Source organism: Parasteatoda tepidariorum, chromosome 6, assembly GCF_982258835.1.
Source record: "Parasteatoda tepidariorum strain Cologne lab strain chromosome 6, Ptep-v5.0, whole genome shotgun sequence".
NCBI lineage: Eukaryota > Metazoa > Arthropoda > Arachnida > Araneae > Theridiidae > Parasteatoda > Parasteatoda tepidariorum.
In genome coordinates, this window is record NC_141760.1 from 63,421,259 (window position 1) to 63,440,978 (window position 19,720).

The window sequence follows — 19,720 nt, forward strand, 5'->3', positions numbered from 1 at the left end:
GTATTATCTGTAAACCCCTTTACAACGCATATAGCGCAAAAAATTATATCATGAATAATTTTCGCACATACTAATATAGAAAATTTAGGACATGGAATAAATTAGAGTTATGCTTCAATTATAAAATCTACAGAGTTTTTATTAAATTGCGAAATCTTAGACATAAAATTGTAGCAACCACGTTTTTTTTTAAATTTATTTTTTATAAATTTTTAAATCTTTCAAAAATAGAGGCGCATCTGGAATTTTTAAAATATCATTATTATTATTTTGTTCTTGAATTTAAAACAGTTAACTCAAGATTATACCTATCATTTATATACAATACCTCAAACTATAATCCTCAATATAATCCTATAATTTCTTCAAACTATAATCTTTTATAACGAATGAGTAATTTCCTTCAAATAAATTTACAATTGTTTAATAATATAAAAGGTATAAAAATTAATATTTTTTTAAAAATTGTATTTATTTTCCGGACAAAATGAAAAAAAAAATCATGGAATATAACCGAAAAAAATTTGAAAAAGGAAAACGAATATGACGATTTTCTAAGAGGATTTTAATGTCAATAAATAAAAATGGATAATTTAGAATAAAGGATTGAACTGAAATTTTAACATGGAATATTTTCCAAACCCTTCCAAACTTTGGAAGGATTCCAAAGATAGAAGGGACTTCCCATCTTCCTTCCGAAAATAGAAGGGACAGAGATAATAATATGGTGATGAAAACAATTGTTGGTTATATGATTATTTTTTTACAGATAATTCTTTCGTAATAAATAAAAGTAATTACCATCATTATCAAATTTCATTTGATTTTAAAAACCAAGACTTTAATCCCACAGCTTACTCTGCGTTTGGTTTCGAAATATTTGTGTTCGACAAATTCGAGTAAGTATTTGTTTCGCTCTGATTTTGTTTAAAAATGAAATAATTTTTAATGGTTATTTAAAAATTATAATCTGTTACTGCAAGTTTAAATTAAATGTATTTCAAATTTTATTGATTCTTGGTAAAAAGCATTGAGTATTGTGTATAATTATGACCAAAGAAAAAATGGTATTAATAAATATAGAATTTAGATCATATTGAGTTTTATTTGAAAATTCTTGTTTAAAACAGAATTGTTAGACTTCAATTTTAATTTTATTTACTTATAGAAAGTTAAAAAAACAACAACTTATTATTTTTCTTAATTATTTCTCTTTTCATCGTATTGTTTTTGTCTCTATTGTGATATATATATATATACACAGTAAAACCTCTCTGGAGCGACCACTTTCCGTTCCACTGTAAAATGTTCGTAGATAGAGGCTGGTCGTTCTTAGAGGTTACATCCATTAACTTCAAAATTGTTTTCAAAGGTACATAATTTTTCGCATGCAATTTTATTTTTAGTCATGTAACATTTTCTTGGCTCGAAAATGCCACTACTGCTGGCGTCATGAAAAGACGCATCCCTGAATAAAACTTTACGTCTATAAAAATGAATCTAACAGATATAATTATGTGGAAAAACAAATTTACCAATTATGAATGTTAAAGCTATTTTATATAAGCAAACAATTGCATTTTTTGTTTAAGTTTGCATTAGATTTCTTATAATAAAAATTAGATAGCTTTGAAAGATGAGAAGAGATATGTTTGAGATCCCAGTTTTTTTTTCTAAAATAACTTTTGTTTCTAATTTAACTTTCAACTGTAAAAGTAAATCATTAATAGCATCATCTTTGGTACACTCTGATTGCAATATGAGGTTGTGTGGTTAAAAACAGCTTTCTGAATTAGAATTCCACACAAATATTTTGAATAGATTTTAATCTATTTTCGTCTTCTTACATTTTTTTTTAAATATCTTTTTTATGTTTTCCTCTTCGACCTTTTTCGAATTTCGTTTAGATGTTTATAGATACAGTTTAAGGAATATTTTAGTTAAAGCAAATCTATCCAAATGTTTTAATACTTTGAACACAACATAGCATAAATGATAGCAAATAAACTTTTAGTTCTACTAGTTATTTAAGTTTCTTCAATTTTGTTCAAAATTATCAAAATATGGCATTGATATCTTTAATTTAATGAACCATTTGGCACAAAATGCTTCTTAATTATTTTAAGTTAACAAAATAAATTTTCAGCATTAAAATTTTTGTAAAATTTCGGTAATCTCCTTAAAACAAAAATGTAATAACTTTTGGGGTATTAATAATGGAAAGAAAATAGAAGAATTAACTTTATATATATTTCTGCATATATGTTTGCGTAGCATGCAGAGCAAGTCGTATGGAAATTTTCACAATAAACTTAATAGTTAATAATTATCGAACTAGTTAATAAATTATTAGTTTTTATTTTTTTTATCATCCAGCTTGAGGATTTCTCTACACGTTCACGTGATTTCAAGTTTTAATCTGTAAGTTGTTGAATAGCGAAACAGAATGTTATGGTAAATGTAACACCTAAAGCACCGGCTATGCTTATGATTTTTTAATACCGATACTCACCCCGTTATTGATATAGACAATAAATTGGGAAAGCCAGAAACAGTGGATGAAGGTTTGTCTTCTTTGTCCGCTATGTCAAAAGAAAAATAAGACAAAAAGTGAACAAAATAAGAAAATTTCTAAGGCGTTGTAATAATTTTTTCGGTTCAGTTTATAAAATCTTGTATCAAGACGGAGAAAAAAATCTGGTAAGTTTACCGTACTGCAATGTCATCCTTGGCAAGCAAAAGAAAACATAATTCTGGTAATGAAAAATAAAATATATGGTTTAAACTATTTATTTGGTAATTTTTCTGTTCACATAATAATGGTTTACTAGAATATCTGGTATTCAGAATTACAGGGTAACAAAAAAATATAGGGATCATTTTTGAATGTTTATATTTCCAAAATTTATTACATAAATTCAGCGATGCTTCTCAATATGTCGACCTACGGCATAATAGATTTGTCTACAACGCTTCGGCCAGGATTTTAAAACTCGCAAAATGATTTCCTGGGGGATTTTCTTCACCTCTTCTCTAATAGCTCTTTGAAGGCCTCTCATTGTAGAAATTCTTCGCTTATTCAGTTTGTTTTTCAGATGTCCCCATAGGAAATAGTCGCATGGTGCAGCATCAGGACTGTTTGGAATCCATTGTTCTGGTCTCAGGAATTGCACTTGCTGATCTGGTAGGAATTTGGTAGGAGTGACCTTAGATGCATGCGATGGGGCAGAGTCCTGATGGAACACAGCATCACCATTAGAGTACAATATGCAGTAATCATCCTTAAGAAAGGGCTTTAATATCTTCTGTATATAATACTCAGACTTTATTTTGGCCCCAGGTTTCACAGAACCGAGGTTTGGTCACACCATGGGCGTATATGCCCATCCAAACCATTACGCCTTTGGGATGAAGCACCGTGGTTGATGGTGTCAAGTCTCGCCTGTTCTGCCCGCGACTAAGATATTGAACTTTAGATTTAGAATTGGTATCAGATAGATAGATCCAAGCTTCATCAGTTGTAATGAACTTTCGCCATCTGTCCTTACGGAGAAGCTTGTAGAGGGGCTATGAACGTTGTCTCCTAATCTGCACCGATCTCTCACTTAAATGATGACATTTAGGTTTTTTATGGCATTTTTCTTCAACTTTTGTCTTAGTTGATGGCTTACAACTTGCTGACTCACGTTAAGAGCTTTAGCCATGCTTGCCAGTGTTGGTGGATCCGGTTTTGATATCATCTTATCTGATTTCTTGAAATCTGATTTCTTCAATTTGCTTGGCCGTCCACTTCTTTTTGGTTTTGCATTATTTTGAATCGATCCGAGTTTTGAATTCTTGATGCGACTGATATGGCTGAGTGAAATCGCAATACCTTTCTTTTTAAAATGGGTTTGTATAATCCTGTGGCTCCAGCAAAGTTCTAAAAATGCTTGTACTTGACCAATTAGCTTTTTGTCAAATTTCTTCAAAGGCATTTTTGTGATTTTATGAAATAGTATTGCAATTGAAAGTCTAATAGCAGAGCTTTAGATCAGTAAGCTATATATGTGAAAAGGTTTTAAAACTTTAGTGGTAGATAGCCATAAAAGTGATCCCTATACTTTTTTGTTACCCTGTATAGCTGTTATTGCCAGACATTTAGCAAAAAATACGAAATTGATAAGTAAATTTCACTTAATAATATTTTTATCTCCTGCTTTAAATTATCATAATAAAATAACCAAATTTTACCATATATACCAAATTTTATCCCATATTCGAACATCATATTTTATTATTTACTATACCAAAATCATTACCAAAGCGCACCTTTAAAAATTATCGAGCTTTTTGGTGCTTCCTTAGAGCTAAAAACATGATAAAATTTACCGCATTCTGTTAGTTTTCACCATACTTTTCTTCTCAGTGAATAAAGACATGAAACATTTAAACTATTTCCAATTTGAAAAACGCATTTAATCGAACAGTATTTATTGGGTGATAAAGATTAAAAATAAAAATCTCCATAAAATTGAAGGTTTAAAATGCAAGAACAATAATTTATTATTTTAAAAAAGAATTAAATCAATGTTATATTGTTACAAAATTGTCAACTAATTATTACGATTTTAAAGATAAAGAATTTTTGAACGCTACTAATCACTAAGTATTTATATTACTTAGTACTACTTTTACTAATTACTACTTACTAATTATTTCATTGTAATTTAATCAGCGTAAAAAATATCCGTAGTTTTAATCTCAGCTTTATAACAAATCCGGTTTAGTTAACTTTTTTTTATTACGCTTAAGGAGAACATTCAAGCCTCATCAATTTAAAATAGAAATAGATATTTATCAGTTAATTATTTTTACTCATGTTATTTGAAATTACTTTTTTCAAACTATCATCTAGTTATTTTATCTATTCAATACTGTAATAGAAATTTTAACAGAAATTTAACTTTTGTTTTGTTTTTTTGTAAAAAAATTATTTATATAGTGAAATTAAATTTTAAGAAATACACTATAAATATATATTTTTATGCTTGAGATTTCCAAACTATTGTGGATGTAAAAACTTATATACTCTTCATTTTTTAATGATTATATGTATGCAAAGAGAGTAATCATATACATTTGATTAATCAATACGGCTGATACTTTTACATTTTTTATTCTTAATAGGAATGTTTGAGGATAATCAGCTCTCGAAAACTGAAGACAAGAAATCTTTATTTTATTCTGAAAATTCTATAACGGAAGATGAATTAAAACAGAAAGGAAGTAAATGGTTTTTGTTTACTCATAAGTATCAAAGAGAATTGGAGATTGTAATAGAAATAGAAATTATATAGTAATAGAAAAGGAATGTAACAGAATACAATAATACACTCTATAACAAAAAAATCGACGCACTAAGAAGGAGTTGTCCGATTGAAACGAAAATTGGTGGATAGGAAGACAATGTACAGAAGTACAGAATAGTAAATAATTAAAATTTCAGAACAATTGAATAATTTATTGCAGAGTTACAGTACAAGTTCAATAAGGTGTTGACCTACCCCTAGCCTGGATACAAGCTGTCACACGGCGTGGCATAGACCGATAAAGCTCCCGGATGGTCTCTTGCGGCATTTCCGACCAAATTCGTTCCAATTGTCGAACGAGGTCATCAACATTTCGTGTCAGATGCAATCGCCTTCCCATCATATCTCAGACATGCTCGATGGGAGAGAGGTCTGGTCATCTGGCAGGCCAAGGAAGAGTTTGACAAGCTTGCAGAAGATTCATAGCAACACGTGCCGTATGTGGTCTGGCATTGTCCTGCTGTAAAATCAGCCCGTTGCAAAAGGAACGGTAGCAAAGCAGGTCTTAGGATGTCGTCGACATACCGCTGTGCAGTAAGTATACCTCTAATGACGACCAAAAGGGTCCGGCTGTCAAAGGAAATGGCACCCCAGACCATAATGCCTTGTTGAGGGCCGGTGTGGCTTGCAATAGTGAAGGCAAGATCCCCCTCTGCCCTGTGCGTATCCAAACACGTCTTCGATGATCGTCAGGACCATATATGGCAACGTTACTTTTAAAAAGTAACGAGTAAAAGTACAAGTATTTTACAAAAAAGTAACGAGCAAAAAGTAAAAAGTTCTTATTTTAAAAAGTAACGAGTAAAAAGTACAAGTAAAAATACAAGTACTAAACTAAAAGAGTAACGATTTAAAAGTACATTTCTAGGAAGTCGAACCCTTAGGAAAATTTGCCATAGGTTTGCCATAAAAAAATGCCATAGGATATTCCTATGGGGTTTTGCCTATGGCAAAAATTTTGCCATATACGTATGGCAGAATTTTGCCATACATGTATGGCAAATTTTTGCCATAGACAAAACCCCATAGGAATATTCTATGGCATTTTTTTGAATGGCAAAATTTTGCCATATGGCAAAACCCCATAGGAATGTCCTATGGCATTTTTTTGTATGGCAAAGTTTTGCCATAAGTGTATGGCAAAATTTTGCCATAGGCAAAACCCCATAGGAATATCCTATGGCATTTTTTTATATGGCAAATTTTTGCCATAAAACTAAGATGTGCTACAGTTTATGAGGAAATATTTTTCCATAGGTTATGGTATACCTTTGCCATACAGCTATGGCAACATTTCTCGTTGATATTTTACCATACGTCAAAAAATAATTACTTACAAGAATCTTTCGCAATGGATATTAAAAATGCAAAACTTAATAATTGTAGAATAAATATATATCCAGAAAGCTTTTTTTAAAATTTCTTTGATAAACTTCTCCTGTTTTACTTGCAGAATCCTTTTTGTATGCGGTTCTTATTCAAATAAATTTCAAACAGTTAGTACTAACCGCTAGAAAATGGGTCCTGTGGACGGAGCGAGTGGGGAAAATATTGGTTATGTCGATTAGGAACAAAATATATTGAGTACAGGTAACTAATATTTGTTAAAGCTGTAAAAACAAGAAAATAGAAAGTGGGTTCGGAGGTCGGAGCGAGTATAAAAAACGTTAATTTGATTGATTGGTATCATAATTAGTTAGATAAGCCTCAGATATTAGAGGAATCTAAAAGAACGCGAAGCAAAATAACGGTCCGATGGTCGGAGCGAGTATGAAAATTCTTTAAATTTTGATATGTGATACTAAACTAAAAATTAAACAGACTACTAAAACAATAAAATACTATTAAAACTCAAAAGATAAAGAGTGGGGCCGGTGGTCGAAGCGAAATTAGTTTAAAATAGATCAAACGGGACAAAAGCTGAATATGTAACGGTGCAACCAGTGGTGGCATGTGAACAAAATTTTATCTATAAAAAAGATGGTATTAGACTATGAAAAGCTAAGAATAGAAAACAGGCTAAATTAGTTGATCCCCTACTAGTGAGGGATAAAAAAACTCAGAAAATTTATGTTGATTTGTGTTAAGCACATTTAGAAAAGAGAACACAATATAGAAACATTGGTAAATACAAAACATGTTTGAGACATGATTAAAATTGGTGAAATTAATAATTGTTATTGACAAATTTACACTTGGTCAAGGATAGTAAATAAAAATTAATTAGGTATAGGGAATCACTATGACGAAAAAGTTGTAAACTTAAGGAAAGATTAAATTGTTAGAAGCATTTTTGGTTATAGCAGCAGATGATATGGCCAGGGACTGTTCAGTTGATGATATTGAAGCAAAACAATTGTCAACCAGTAATCCAGCAAATCTAGTTAAGTGATGACCCTAAGCTATGTATAAACATGAAGCAGAACATTGTACAAATATATGTGGATACTTAAGAAATATTAGTTGTAAAATAGTAAAACACAGAGACATGATAAAAAACAATTTAATGGCAAGCAAAAATTAAACACAAAAAATAAATATAAAGCCCTAACATATGTAAGATAATGTAAAAAAGCATTGCAAGAACCTAAGTGGAATTAAAATAAAAAACTAATGAGAATGTAAACGCTGATTAAAGTACCAGACAGCCGGAAATTAAAAAACTTAATAAATTCAGATAGATAATCGCATAGGCGTTTGCAATAAATTGTTTTTGACCAAGAATGAGATCGAAAAAATATTAAAATAAGTAGCCAAAGTTTGCGAAAGATTCCACTTGTAGTGGATGACACGTTAATATGGCGGTCTGATACTCTAAGCCTAAATCAATGGAAAATCTGATTTTAAACACTCAAAAATGGAAAAATTGGCCACCCGGAGGCCGGAAAAGACTCACCAGGAATGCCTTGTGGGTTTACATGTTGAATTTAATTAACTTCGGGGTGAAATAATGGATATTTATTTCTTTTAGAAGATGTTTTTGAGGACTCCATAGAAGTTGTTGTTTCGTTGGTAGAGATCTAGATCAACTTTTCTCTATGGTATACTGCCATACAAATCTTTAAGGTTACCATTGGCCTATGGTACACTGCCATACAAATTTCTGTGGTTGCCATAGGCCAATGGTGACGTACCATACAAATCCTTATGGTTACCATTAGTCTATGGTATACTGCCATACAAATCTCTATGGTAGCCATAGGCTTATGGTGTTGTGCCATACAAATCTCTATGGTAACCATAGGCGTATAGTATTTTGCCATACAAATTTCTATGGTAGCCATAGGTTGCCATAGATTACCATAGGCTTCTCTATGGCAAATTTTCCTAAGGGAAAATTCAAAGTAACCTAAAATTTTATTGAATAATATTCTTATGTTCTTTAATGTTTTTGCAAAATTGTTGTTATTTATTTAATTATTTTTAATTTTGAAAGTTATAGACATTAATTTATTTTTAAATTCGGAAGAATATTATAATATAATTTTATAATATAATCGTATAATATAATTTTAAAATCAAATATAATTTTATTATCAAACTTTTTATGAATTTGCACGAAAAAGAAATTTTATCTATTGATTTTAATTTTTAGTTTATTATTTTTATTTATTTAAATTACCATTGATTTAAAATTGTTTCACTCCATAGAAACGCGTTAAAAGCACAAACATAAACAAAGCAAACACGGGGTTTCAGATAACTTTGTGATCTTTGGACCAGTAAAAAATAATTGAATGTGCAATATAAGTTGAAACAGAACAGTCTACAGTTTTATTTGCAACAATGGCTAATGCTAAAGTCATGCGAGAAAATCATTTTCCGAACAATTCTGCCTAACGGAATAATTTAAATTTGTAAACGAATGTTTGTGAAAATTGCAACACCATGAAGGAATCGTCATAATTAAATGAAATTTAATACAAAGCTGACTAGTAGTAGTACAAATAAATGATTAAACTTTTAAAGCAAACAAACAATAACAATAGATCAAAATCAGTATTTTATGTAACCATCACGCCCCGCAATAAGTGCTGCTACACGACGCGGCATGGAGTCAAGCAAACTTTGAATGTCTGTCTGAGAAAGAGAATTCCATATTGTTTGTATGCGTACCCAAAGTTCGTCTGTAGAAGCAACAGGACGAGGATCACAAGTGAGACGCCGACTAACGAAATCCCACACATGTTCAATCGGCGACATATCTGGGGAATACGCAGGCCAAGGAAGAAGTTGTACCTGCCGCGATGCAAGGAAGGATTGAACAGTCCTAGCAATATGAGGGCGGGCATTGTCCTGTTGAAATACAGCGCCTAGCAAGGCTTGAAGGAAGGGAACAGCTTGGGGCTGAAGAACTTCACTGAAATACCGGTTGCTGTTCAGATTACCCACAATTCGTAGCAATTGAGATCGTCCATGATATAAAATGGTACCTCAGACCATAACTCCGGGTGTTCGTCCACTGTGGCGTTCGATAACGCACTCCGGAAGGTGGTGTTCGCCGGCATAGCATCTGACACGAATGCAGCCATCATGGTGCTACAAAATAAAGCGGGATTCGTCAGAAAACACGACACGCTGCCAATCAGCACGCCAGTCCCTATGCTGACTGGCCCATTGCAGCCGCAGGCGGAGATGGTTTAGCGTGAGGGGGATCCTGTATAAAGGAGTCAATTGCGCGCAGTCCACGCTGCAGCAGACGTTTATGAATTGATGAAGCACACAATGAAACTCCTGTAGCTATTGACCACTGTGAGTTGTCTAGTGGGGGCCGTACGGTCAGTCGGAGCCATGCGGACCAGGTGTCTATTGTCGTGAGCTGACGTGAACTTTCGGGGTCCACTCCCGGATTTCCGAGTTGTCTGACACTCGTTCGTCCACTGCTTCCAAACACGTATCACTGTGCTGCTGTTACGCTGCACACGAGCGGCATCTGCATGATAAGATAATCCAGCTTCCCGAAGGCCGATGGTTCTCCCTAGTTCAAACTCCGTAATTTGCTGAAAACTTGCTCTCTTTCGTCGAAGAGGCATAAGTAGCGACTAAGCTAACGTTTACCATAAGCAGATTACCATCGATAACCATGCACCCTATGAGCTATGAGCTATGAATGTGAAACATCTCGGCATTTTGGCGCGAAGCGCCACTAACCGATTCATCTAAAATGTAGTGACATAAGCTAGAAAGTCCTAAGTTAGTCCATAAGATAAACTAAAAAGTTCAGGTAACATCTTTGTTGGAGTAAAACTTGGGTTGAAAGGATGGAGCATCACTGGGAAGGGGAAGACCCCTTTAGTAGAGTTTGTAGTAGGTTTAGCACATCTTGATCTTTCATGAGCTCTTGCAGTTCTTTCATTAGTGACGCCTCGCACCCAGAGAAGTTCGATGTGTGATTCTTTCCGCAATTGCAGCAGGTAGCTGGTGTTTCTCTGCTCTTCGTACACTGAAAAGAAAAATGCCCTCCGGCACATTTCATACATCTTTGCTTCTCTGTGCACGTTCGCTGAGAATGTCCATATCCTTGGCACCGGAAACATTGTAGCGGCCTGCGGCCGCCATGGAATTTCTCGACGCTAACCGGGTGTTGCTTGATTTTGACCGTAAAGTAGACTTTGTCGTGGTTCGCTAGCTTCGGCAGGATAACTAGATAGAGGGGGAGGAGCCTATAGGCTCCGCCCACCCTCTTTTGGAACTGAACAACTTTGTAGATTTCTATGTTCAATTTCCCCAATTCAAGGGAAATTTCTGCTGGGTCAAAGTCCTTAGGAAGGCCACGTATGACAACTTTCAGGAACTTGGATTGCGCTTTCTCATCTGTAGTGGGAGTCTCTATCTGTTTGCTGGAGTTCTGTTCCGTTGTTTCCATGGGGGCTGAGATGGGAGTCTCCGGCTGTGGAAGGGTCTCAGAAGCAGGGGGGCAGGTTGGAGTCTTTGCAGCATTCTCATTATTGGCTTGCCTCTTCTTTTTCTTTTTCCTCTTCTTTGCCGGGGGTTCGCTGGTACTTTGAATCTGAGGTTCAGTGTCAGAGATCGGGGTCTCTTTACTAGGTTCAGGGATTGGAGTAGGCACTGTGACTTCATTTTCATTTAGCTCCTTCTCCAGTTGATTTCTACGAAATTAGGCAAATTTAGATATATGCACGAAGTGTGGATAGTAAGGTCCGTTGATATCAATTCTTCCGGTGAAATCTTGGAAATAAGCGTTGATTAGATACAGGTCCTCTAAGGAGAACTGTGTGTAGAATTTTTCGATCTCCTGATCGTCAGCTTCTCTAGGTGGCAAAAAATGCTGTGGAATTCTGAAGTTCTCATACAGAACATCTAAAGAAGTTTGATTGATGTTGGTCGAAACTAAAGCACGGCAGGGAAGATGAAACACCTTTCCGCCGCGAGTTGATCTACTGTACGCCATTAGTCGCTTAGAGAAAAAACACGTCTTCACTCGTCAAAGACTTGAGTCGCTCCCGAAAATCCGACCGGGCATCATTCCAGCCTGATCAAGCCATGCACCACTGTAATCTGGCTCGGCAGTGTCTAGGCGTGAGTGGCAGGTGGCGTAACGGTCGTTGCGAGCGTAGATTTCGCTCTCTCAACCGTCTGTGAATGGTCATGGTGGACACTGGTGTTTGGGTTGAACGTCTGATGGTTGATAAAGATGAAGAAGGATCTGTGACAGCTGCTCGAACAATCACTCTGCCCTCACGCTCTGTTGTAGCCCCTAAGTCGACCGCTACCATCCTGACGCTGAACTCTGCCATTTTCCACCCATCTTTGCCAGCATCTTCGAATCGCCGCATCGCTTCGACTCAAATGAAGAGCGATTTTTCGATTTGTCCAACCGGCCTCTTTCAATCCAAAGATACGGCCTTTGTCAAACTCTGAAAGTTGCTCGTAATAAGCGAGAATCCTGCAGCGAGGCATTTTTTAAGTTGTTGAAGGGTAATCTGAATCGCAATTAAACCGGAAGTTTTAACAACCGTTGAAGAACTGCTCCTTATTACGTCTCCTGGATGTGCAGTTCCGATGCGCCAGAGATCAAACTATTCGTTCATTGGACACCAAATCTTAATCATTTGCATATCTGTTCAAAACATTCATGCATACGAAATTTCAAAGCAATCGGATGATTGCTTCTTGGTGCGTCGATTTTTTTGTTATATAGTGCATAAACCTTAACAGTAACGCAACTTTTCTTCAGTTTATTTGAAAACATTATTTTCCTATAGTCAAATTAAATTATACAAAATACACTTAAAATACATTTATTATGCTTGTGATTTCATAAAGATTGTATATGCAAAAATTTATTACATATTTTGTAATGTATTTTTTAATAATAATTTATGTAAAAAAATAGTATTCATTTACATTTAATTAATGAATATGGCTGATACGTTTTAATTTTTTTTCCTTACTAGAAGTGTTTGATGATAATCTGCCCTCGAAAACTGAAAACAAGAAATCTTTATTTTACTCTGCGACTTCCATAAGTGATGATGAATTAAATCAGAAAGGAGGTAAATGGTTATTGTTTGTTAATAACGATCTGAGAGAATTGGATCGGAGATGGGTTGTGTTGCAAAATTTATGCAATAATGGAACTCTAGCTGCAATTAAATCGTCCACCATAGCCTGTTCTGACGTTCCTCCTCATTGTACAGCTTTCTACACTACTATTTGCTACACTACTGATTCTAACAATCAAAAAGAGGTTAAATACGCAGCAGATAAAATCAGAATATTAGTAGACTATAAATTTTCAATGTATTATAAGGCTTCTAAATTATCTACGGGTCTGAAGGGAGAATTAGAGGAAAAGGAAATGTACTTGTATGAGCACACAGTGAACGGAGAGTTCTGCAAAAAAGGTGAATATAAGCAAACATTATTGTTTATGTATAAGTGCTGTGTTTATTACTATTATGTTTATTACTCAAGTGGGATGAAAGAGTTTCCAATTGCATACAAAATTTCACGTATTTCATGCACACTTCATAGAGTATTGCATAGAAAAAGTTACTCCAAGAATTACTTTTTCCATTCGTCGTTACAATAATCTACCATATTGGACCGTTAGATTCCTGGGTGACAGAAACATTTTTGTTAATGTACGATTTCTTGTAAAATATAATGTATTTTAGAATAAATTTGAAAACAAAATCATAGTTTTTTTTATACTTGCAATCGTTGAGATTTAAATCTGCCCATTTCTTCTGTTCATAAGCTAACGGCTTACTGAAAATTCCGGTTTTCAAAATTTTAGTCCTTATTACTCCCTATTTAATAAACAGTTCAAAAGTAAATAAATAAATAAAGCTGAAGAAATGGTTTTTATGCCATGCTCTAAGGTATAATGAGAAAATAATCGAATTTTATCACTTAATTTAAAATCACATCTTACTGTTAATTTTACTAAAATTATTACTAAAGCGCATTGGTAAAAGTTAACGAGCTATTGATGTTCCATATACTGTAAAAAAGTCCAGATGAATTTACGTTATTAAGATTCGGTATTACAGTTGGTAATAATGCCGACACTTTGAGTGAATAATCCGTAAAATCTATTTTTACCGTAAAGTATTATACCGTAATATTTATTTATTTAGACTGATTCATTGATTCCACATTAACTATTACTGTAAAAATTACGGTATATTAGATACTTTTGTTCTGTACTTATACTTCTTGTTCCGTAGCACGTTCCAGTAAATATGGTTTTTAAGCTGCACCCTGTGTGCTGGTACATTTTACCATAATTTGATCTTGAATTTTTTACAGTGTGAAACCAGAAATACTATAAATTTTAACATATTCTGGTAGTTTAGACCGAATTTTCTTTTTGCACTGCAATATTACTTGCAGAAATTATAATTTTGCATCGGTTATTTCATTAGTATGAATACAATTCTTATCTTTCGACATTCAAAAATGAGATATTTCCGAAATAGAAACATATTTTCAAAATGTTTTTAATTTCATGCGTCATGTGCTTTATAAAACAGTGGAATTGCCCAATACTTTGGAATTCAGTATATTTATTACTAATGTTGTCTGTTTCTTTACCAGTTTAAGATATTTCTTACTTATATGGAAAGTGACATAAATATTTTAGCATTTAAAGGGATATAAATAAATGAATATAACTGTATTTGCCACAGAAAACCAGCTTTTATTTTTAATTTTATTTTTTTACTAACAAATAAATATTCATTCACAGAGTAAAACTTCTTGTAATATTATTATCTCCTTTCTCAAATTTAACCTCAAATTATATCTAATTTAACACTAAAGATCCATTTAACTAGTTGTGAATAGGACTGAGCGATGTAAGAAATTTTATATCGTGATGCATCGTCAGTTTTGCATCGCGATATAGTATTTTTGAATTTCATTTACTTGTAAGGCACAAAAAGTCGAATTTCTATCAAAACTTCATACTCAGATTGATTTAAATCAATTTATGAATTGAAGATATGTATGTTTTGCTTAAGAAAGATATTAATGTTATATTTTCTAAAAATGATCGCGCAAATAATGAAAGATTTCTTCGTTTAAAACTAAATAATAAAAAAATAGATAAAATTGAAATTTATCAATATATTTACCTAACAATATAGAAAGAAAATTTAAAAAATAATTTCGTTAAAAATTATCTGTATGCTTAAAACAAAGTGCTATATAAATTTAAAAAGAAAACGCTTTTAAAACAACACTATTTTTTATCATTATTATTTCACATAAATGATTAAGTTAAATTGAATAATTAAAGAATTCTGAAAGAAAAAACAAAGTAAGGTTTAATTTCTTAAAAATAAAAACAAAAGAATTATGATATTCGATAATATATTTAACTTTAATAAAACGAAATGCTAAATGATAATAAAAAAAAGAGAACAGAAGTCGCAAACCTTACTAATTTTCTTGAATAAACAACGTTGATTGACTTATGTCCAAATCCAAAAGAGGAAAAATAAGTTTTGTTGTAATTTTATTTATAAAAATAAAAACAGCTAAAGATCTATAAATTTAAAATCAGTAATAAAAACCCATAAAATTATTAGAAGTTTTATCCAAAAAGTTTTTAATAAATTAAAGTAAAGTAAAAAATAGCCTAACAAATTTAATTACTTTATAATTTAATTATTTATGGGCACCTTAAATTAGATTTCCGATTGTAATAAACTCGATAATGTAAAAAATTACTTAAACATATAATATCAAAATTAATTTTCACATTTAAAAATCAAAAAAAAGTTTTGTTTTAAAAAAATAGTTACCTAATTAATTAAGAAGCACTTCTTTATATATGGGCAATTCTACAAGGTAACACCAATTAGGTGGACAAAAAAGAATAAAAATTTTTTTTGGGGGGTGGGCACACTATTTCTACAAGAATTTTCCTCTTTTTCCCACCCTAAAAAGGCAAGAAAAAATCGTGAACATGAAGTGTTTCTTTGTGACATACTTTAAATGTGACATACTCTTTCTGACATACTCAGATAAATCTGAGTCATTTATTCAGATAAAACGATTTTTACATAAATATAATATTATTATACTCTCTAAAATGTATTTATAGAGATTTTATACTATAAGATTATATTTTAGTATAAAAATTGGCGTTTATTTGTAGAATTGCTCATATCGTCGCTTTGAAACTAAACCGTGGTAACTCAAAAAAGCAAGTTTTTCAGGAGAGCAATTTCTAACTTTCAACGCCAATGCTAATCGCGCCATTGCGATAACGATTTATCTGCTCTCTAAATTAATTTTATGGAATTATAAAGATAACACTTTGTTTCTCTAAAAGGGTGATTTTTTTTGTGCACAAAATGACCCAAATATCTCATTCTTCGATTTTCTTGAGTTACTACGGTTTAGTTTCAAAGCGACGATATGAGCAATTTTACAAATAAACGCAAATTAGGCTGCCAAACAAAAAAGAGTATGTCACATTTAAAGAATGTCACAAAGAAAAAATTCCATGTTCTCGATTTTTTCTTGCCTTTTCAGGGTGTAAAAAAGAAGAAAATTCGTGTAGAAATAGTGTGCCCCCCCAAAAAAAAAATTTTAATTTTTTTTGGCCGCCTAATTGGCGTTTATTTGTAGAATGGCTCATATTTTTTTCAATAATAGATTACGTTCAGAACAACGTAACGACGGCGATCACAAAGTCAATCCCACTGAAAATAATCTACAAGAAACGATATCAAGTCGCTACAAAGAAAAACTATGAGGCGTGAAAACGAACATGCGAGATCACGATATATATTCTCAAAACTATGGTTCTGATTCTACCACTCATCAATCAAGGCCATTTCAACATAACAAAACGAACATCGTCTTCCACAGTGCGAGTCGGTATCAGTTGCAAAAAGATCCTTGCGCTTCTTATATCGATACATCGTTTTGCGCTCGTCTTCTTTAGTCTTACTGATGTATCAGAAATCCGATGCATCAGATTTCTGATGCATCGCCTGAAACGAAAGTTGCTGTATCGGCTTGCTAATATATGCGTTAAATTGATATGTCGCGATACATCGATTTATAGCCCAGTCCTAGCTGTTAATGTATATTGTCTTCCAAAAAAGATAATACGAAATAACTAAGTATAGTAAAAGAATAAATACGAAATAACTAAAAGAAGGGGTAAGTAACAAAAAGAAAATATATTTTAAAACACATTGTATACAAGACAAAGGCAGTGGGTGATACTACACTAAAAAGTATAAGTGCTTGCTTTTTGCCGCAAGCATTTTCATTACGGTTAAGATTACAATTGAAAATTAATAAGTTTAAAATAGCGTTTCAGTTGGCATTGTTCAATGACACCCTCCAGTGTGGTTTCTGCTAATCTTTTAGCACATATTAATAAAAATTACATAGATCTATTTGTGGTTTTTATAAATTATTAAATAATAAGTGTTAATATAGTTCAGTAGAATGTATTCATTATCTGTTTACATTATATATTCATTTTATACCTGTATTATACAATAATTATTTGTATTCAATTGTTAATATATTTATATTCCATCAAACGTTTTAGTGATTTTTCCTGTTGCTTAAAATCTCGAGATAAATTCGATATACGAATTTTTTTCCTTTCAGAAATGGATCATTTAAAGCCTTCAGAGATATATTGGAAACGTGGCATTATATTACACGGAGATAATTTAAATGGTAATTTATTAGAGAAATAATTTCACTATTTTCCCTTTTTGTAAGAAATAAAACATATGGGTGAACTCAGGAAAAGGCATAAGAGGCTGTTAACGCAGGAGTAGATTGAATTCTGAGTTTAATAGCACCAATTTGAAAATCATGACATTCTGTCTCAAACAAAAGCAACCATAACATTTATAAAGTAATGAAAATAATTGGTGTAGTAAACAATATCTGACTTAAGCATCGAGTGAAAAGAAATCAGAGAAGAAAGAAGAGCACTAGAATGCCGCGTGGTTATGAAATTCATATTAATCTGTAAAAAACAAGCATTGCTTAATTAGCTAAGCACGAATTTTGTAATAATACTTAATATTGTAGAATATTATAATATGCATTCTGAGCCGTGGGGGCTCAGGTAATAGAGCGCTTGCGTCCTAATGAGGTAACCCAGGTTTGAATCCCAGCAGTGTTTGGTTGATATGCATTTTTCTCCCGGCTCTATAGTGCTGACTTTAAATATCCTCAGTGGTAGACGAATCATGGGTTAGAATTCTCTAGCCATCGGGCTAACTGTGCGATGTTTTCGAGATTTTCCTCTCCATGAACTCGAATGCGGATGAGGCTCTCCACAAAAAGGTCTTCAAGAAGGCTAGTTTGACAGAATATTTCATCTAGGTATTCCCTTGTTTTTTTGGTTGGTCTCAAAATTGCAAGGCTACAGAGGCAGTATTAATATCCGTAAAGTCAGGTAAATAAACAGGCAATCCACCAGGCAAATTCTTCCGTTCTTGTCAAAATCGTGGCATAATTTACTTTTCCGATTGTTAGGAAGTTTTTAACAAATGATATCACTGAATTGTTAATATTATCAATTTGTCCTGCTCCTTTTGAAATTTGGATTTAAAATATCAGGACGGAAAATTTTAAATTTAAAATATCAAAGGAGGTAAGTTAATTATATTTTTGCAGTAATTTTATTGACAATGTCAATATGTCATAAGAAATTTTACTTAAGACACAGTATAGAAAACTTTAAAACTGAATTAAACTTAAAAAATGATTAAACTTAGTTAAAAATTAATTAACAATTAAAAGTGGATTAAGCTTTATTAAAAATGAATTGTGCTTAAGCACTTTGATGTATTCCTCATTAAGTTGAATAAAAATGAATAAAATGATCTATTGAATAAAAATGATCTATTTTTGAGATGAATGCATTTGTGACTTCTCATTAGAAATTTATTATTTGAAATCTTATTTTCGCCAATATAACGGCAATATTAGTAAGTAGAATTGAATCCTAACAAATTGTCTTATATTTTTTGTCTAATATTATATATTGTCTAATAGTTAATTCATTTTTTAGACTCAAATGTTCTGCTTAAATGGTTTTCAAATATGTGCTTTTTTACAGGAACACAGAAAATAACATTCACTGAAGAAACGATGAGAAAGAGAGGCAGATGGACATTGCATTCTTTCGGTGACTTGAATCAAATCGATCACAGATGGGAGGTGTTGATAAGCTTGTGTGAGAGTGGCGTAGTTACGTCCATTGCATCTTCAACAGGTGCTGGCAATCCGAGAAAAGGTGTAACAAGATGCTTCACTTCTGACTTTGAAAATGTTGAAGAAGTGAAAAAAGCAGCAAAAGAAATAAGCAAATTAATAGATTATGAGTATGTGATGTACTATACAACGTCTGGAGAAACGAAAAAAGGTGATATTGAAGCGATGTATAATGCTAGATACATGTATACTGTGAAAGGAGGCTTTTATGGAAAAGATAAATACATGAGATGGATTAGTCTGATGACGTAATATTGAAAATAGTGGATAATTTTGATATAAATAAACAAAAACAATTATTCTTATTCAGATATAAGATACAGTTTTAATCTGAATAAATACATCTTAAATGTTCAATGTTTTAATTATTTATTTGCATAGTTAGACAATTAGTGTATTATTTTCCATGTATTAAACGAATGTCGAGGACCTTTATGAATTCTGATATTATGAATTCTGACAGTTTAATTGATTTATAGAATTAATACGGTCTTTAAAATATGGATACTTCTTATATGAAAAAAAAACATTAATAGTCATTGATTTTTTAAATAAATATTTATAGCTGCGAAATGTTTTTCTTCTGATTTTTCATTTTTCCTTTGGTATAAGATTAGGTTCTGTTCAACAAT

The 19,720-nt window shown here is 32.3% G+C and overlaps 1 protein-coding gene across 2 annotated transcripts; it reads left to right on the forward strand.

Annotated features, from left to right (window-relative positions):
* Positions 1-775: 775 nt before the first annotated feature.
* On the forward strand, positions 776-19,438 carry LOC107454005 (uncharacterized). 2 transcript variants are annotated; one of them, XM_087165957.1, is made up of 5 exons: positions 776-899; positions 5,170-5,268; positions 12,770-13,219; positions 17,463-17,534; positions 18,934-19,438. In XM_087165957.1, exons 2-5 carry the CDS (start codon positions 5,172-5,174, stop codon positions 19,338-19,340), a joined length of 1,026 nt encoding a protein of 341 aa, XP_087022083.1. In that variant the 5' UTR covers positions 776-899; positions 5,170-5,171; the 3' UTR covers positions 19,341-19,438. The 2 variants fall into 2 exon arrangements, with proteins under 2 accessions (XP_087022083.1, XP_087022084.1); XM_087165958.1 differs by lacking the exon at positions 17,463-17,534.
* The last annotated feature ends 282 nt before the right edge of the window (positions 19,439-19,720 follow it).

Bases quoted from the DNA above. Each gene is read 5' to 3' on its own strand.
- LOC107454005 (XM_087165957.1), top strand. From the start codon at position 5,172: ATGTTTGAGGATAATCAGCTCTCGAAAACTGAAGACAAGAAATCTTTA. The intron at 5,269-12,769 runs GTAAATGGTTTT...TTTCCTTACTAG, and splicing joins TGAATTAAAACAGAAAGGAA to AAGTGTTTGATGATAATCTG. The intron at 13,220-17,462 runs GTGAATATAAGC...TTTTCCTTTCAG, and splicing joins CGGAGAGTTCTGCAAAAAAG to AAATGGATCATTTAAAGCCT.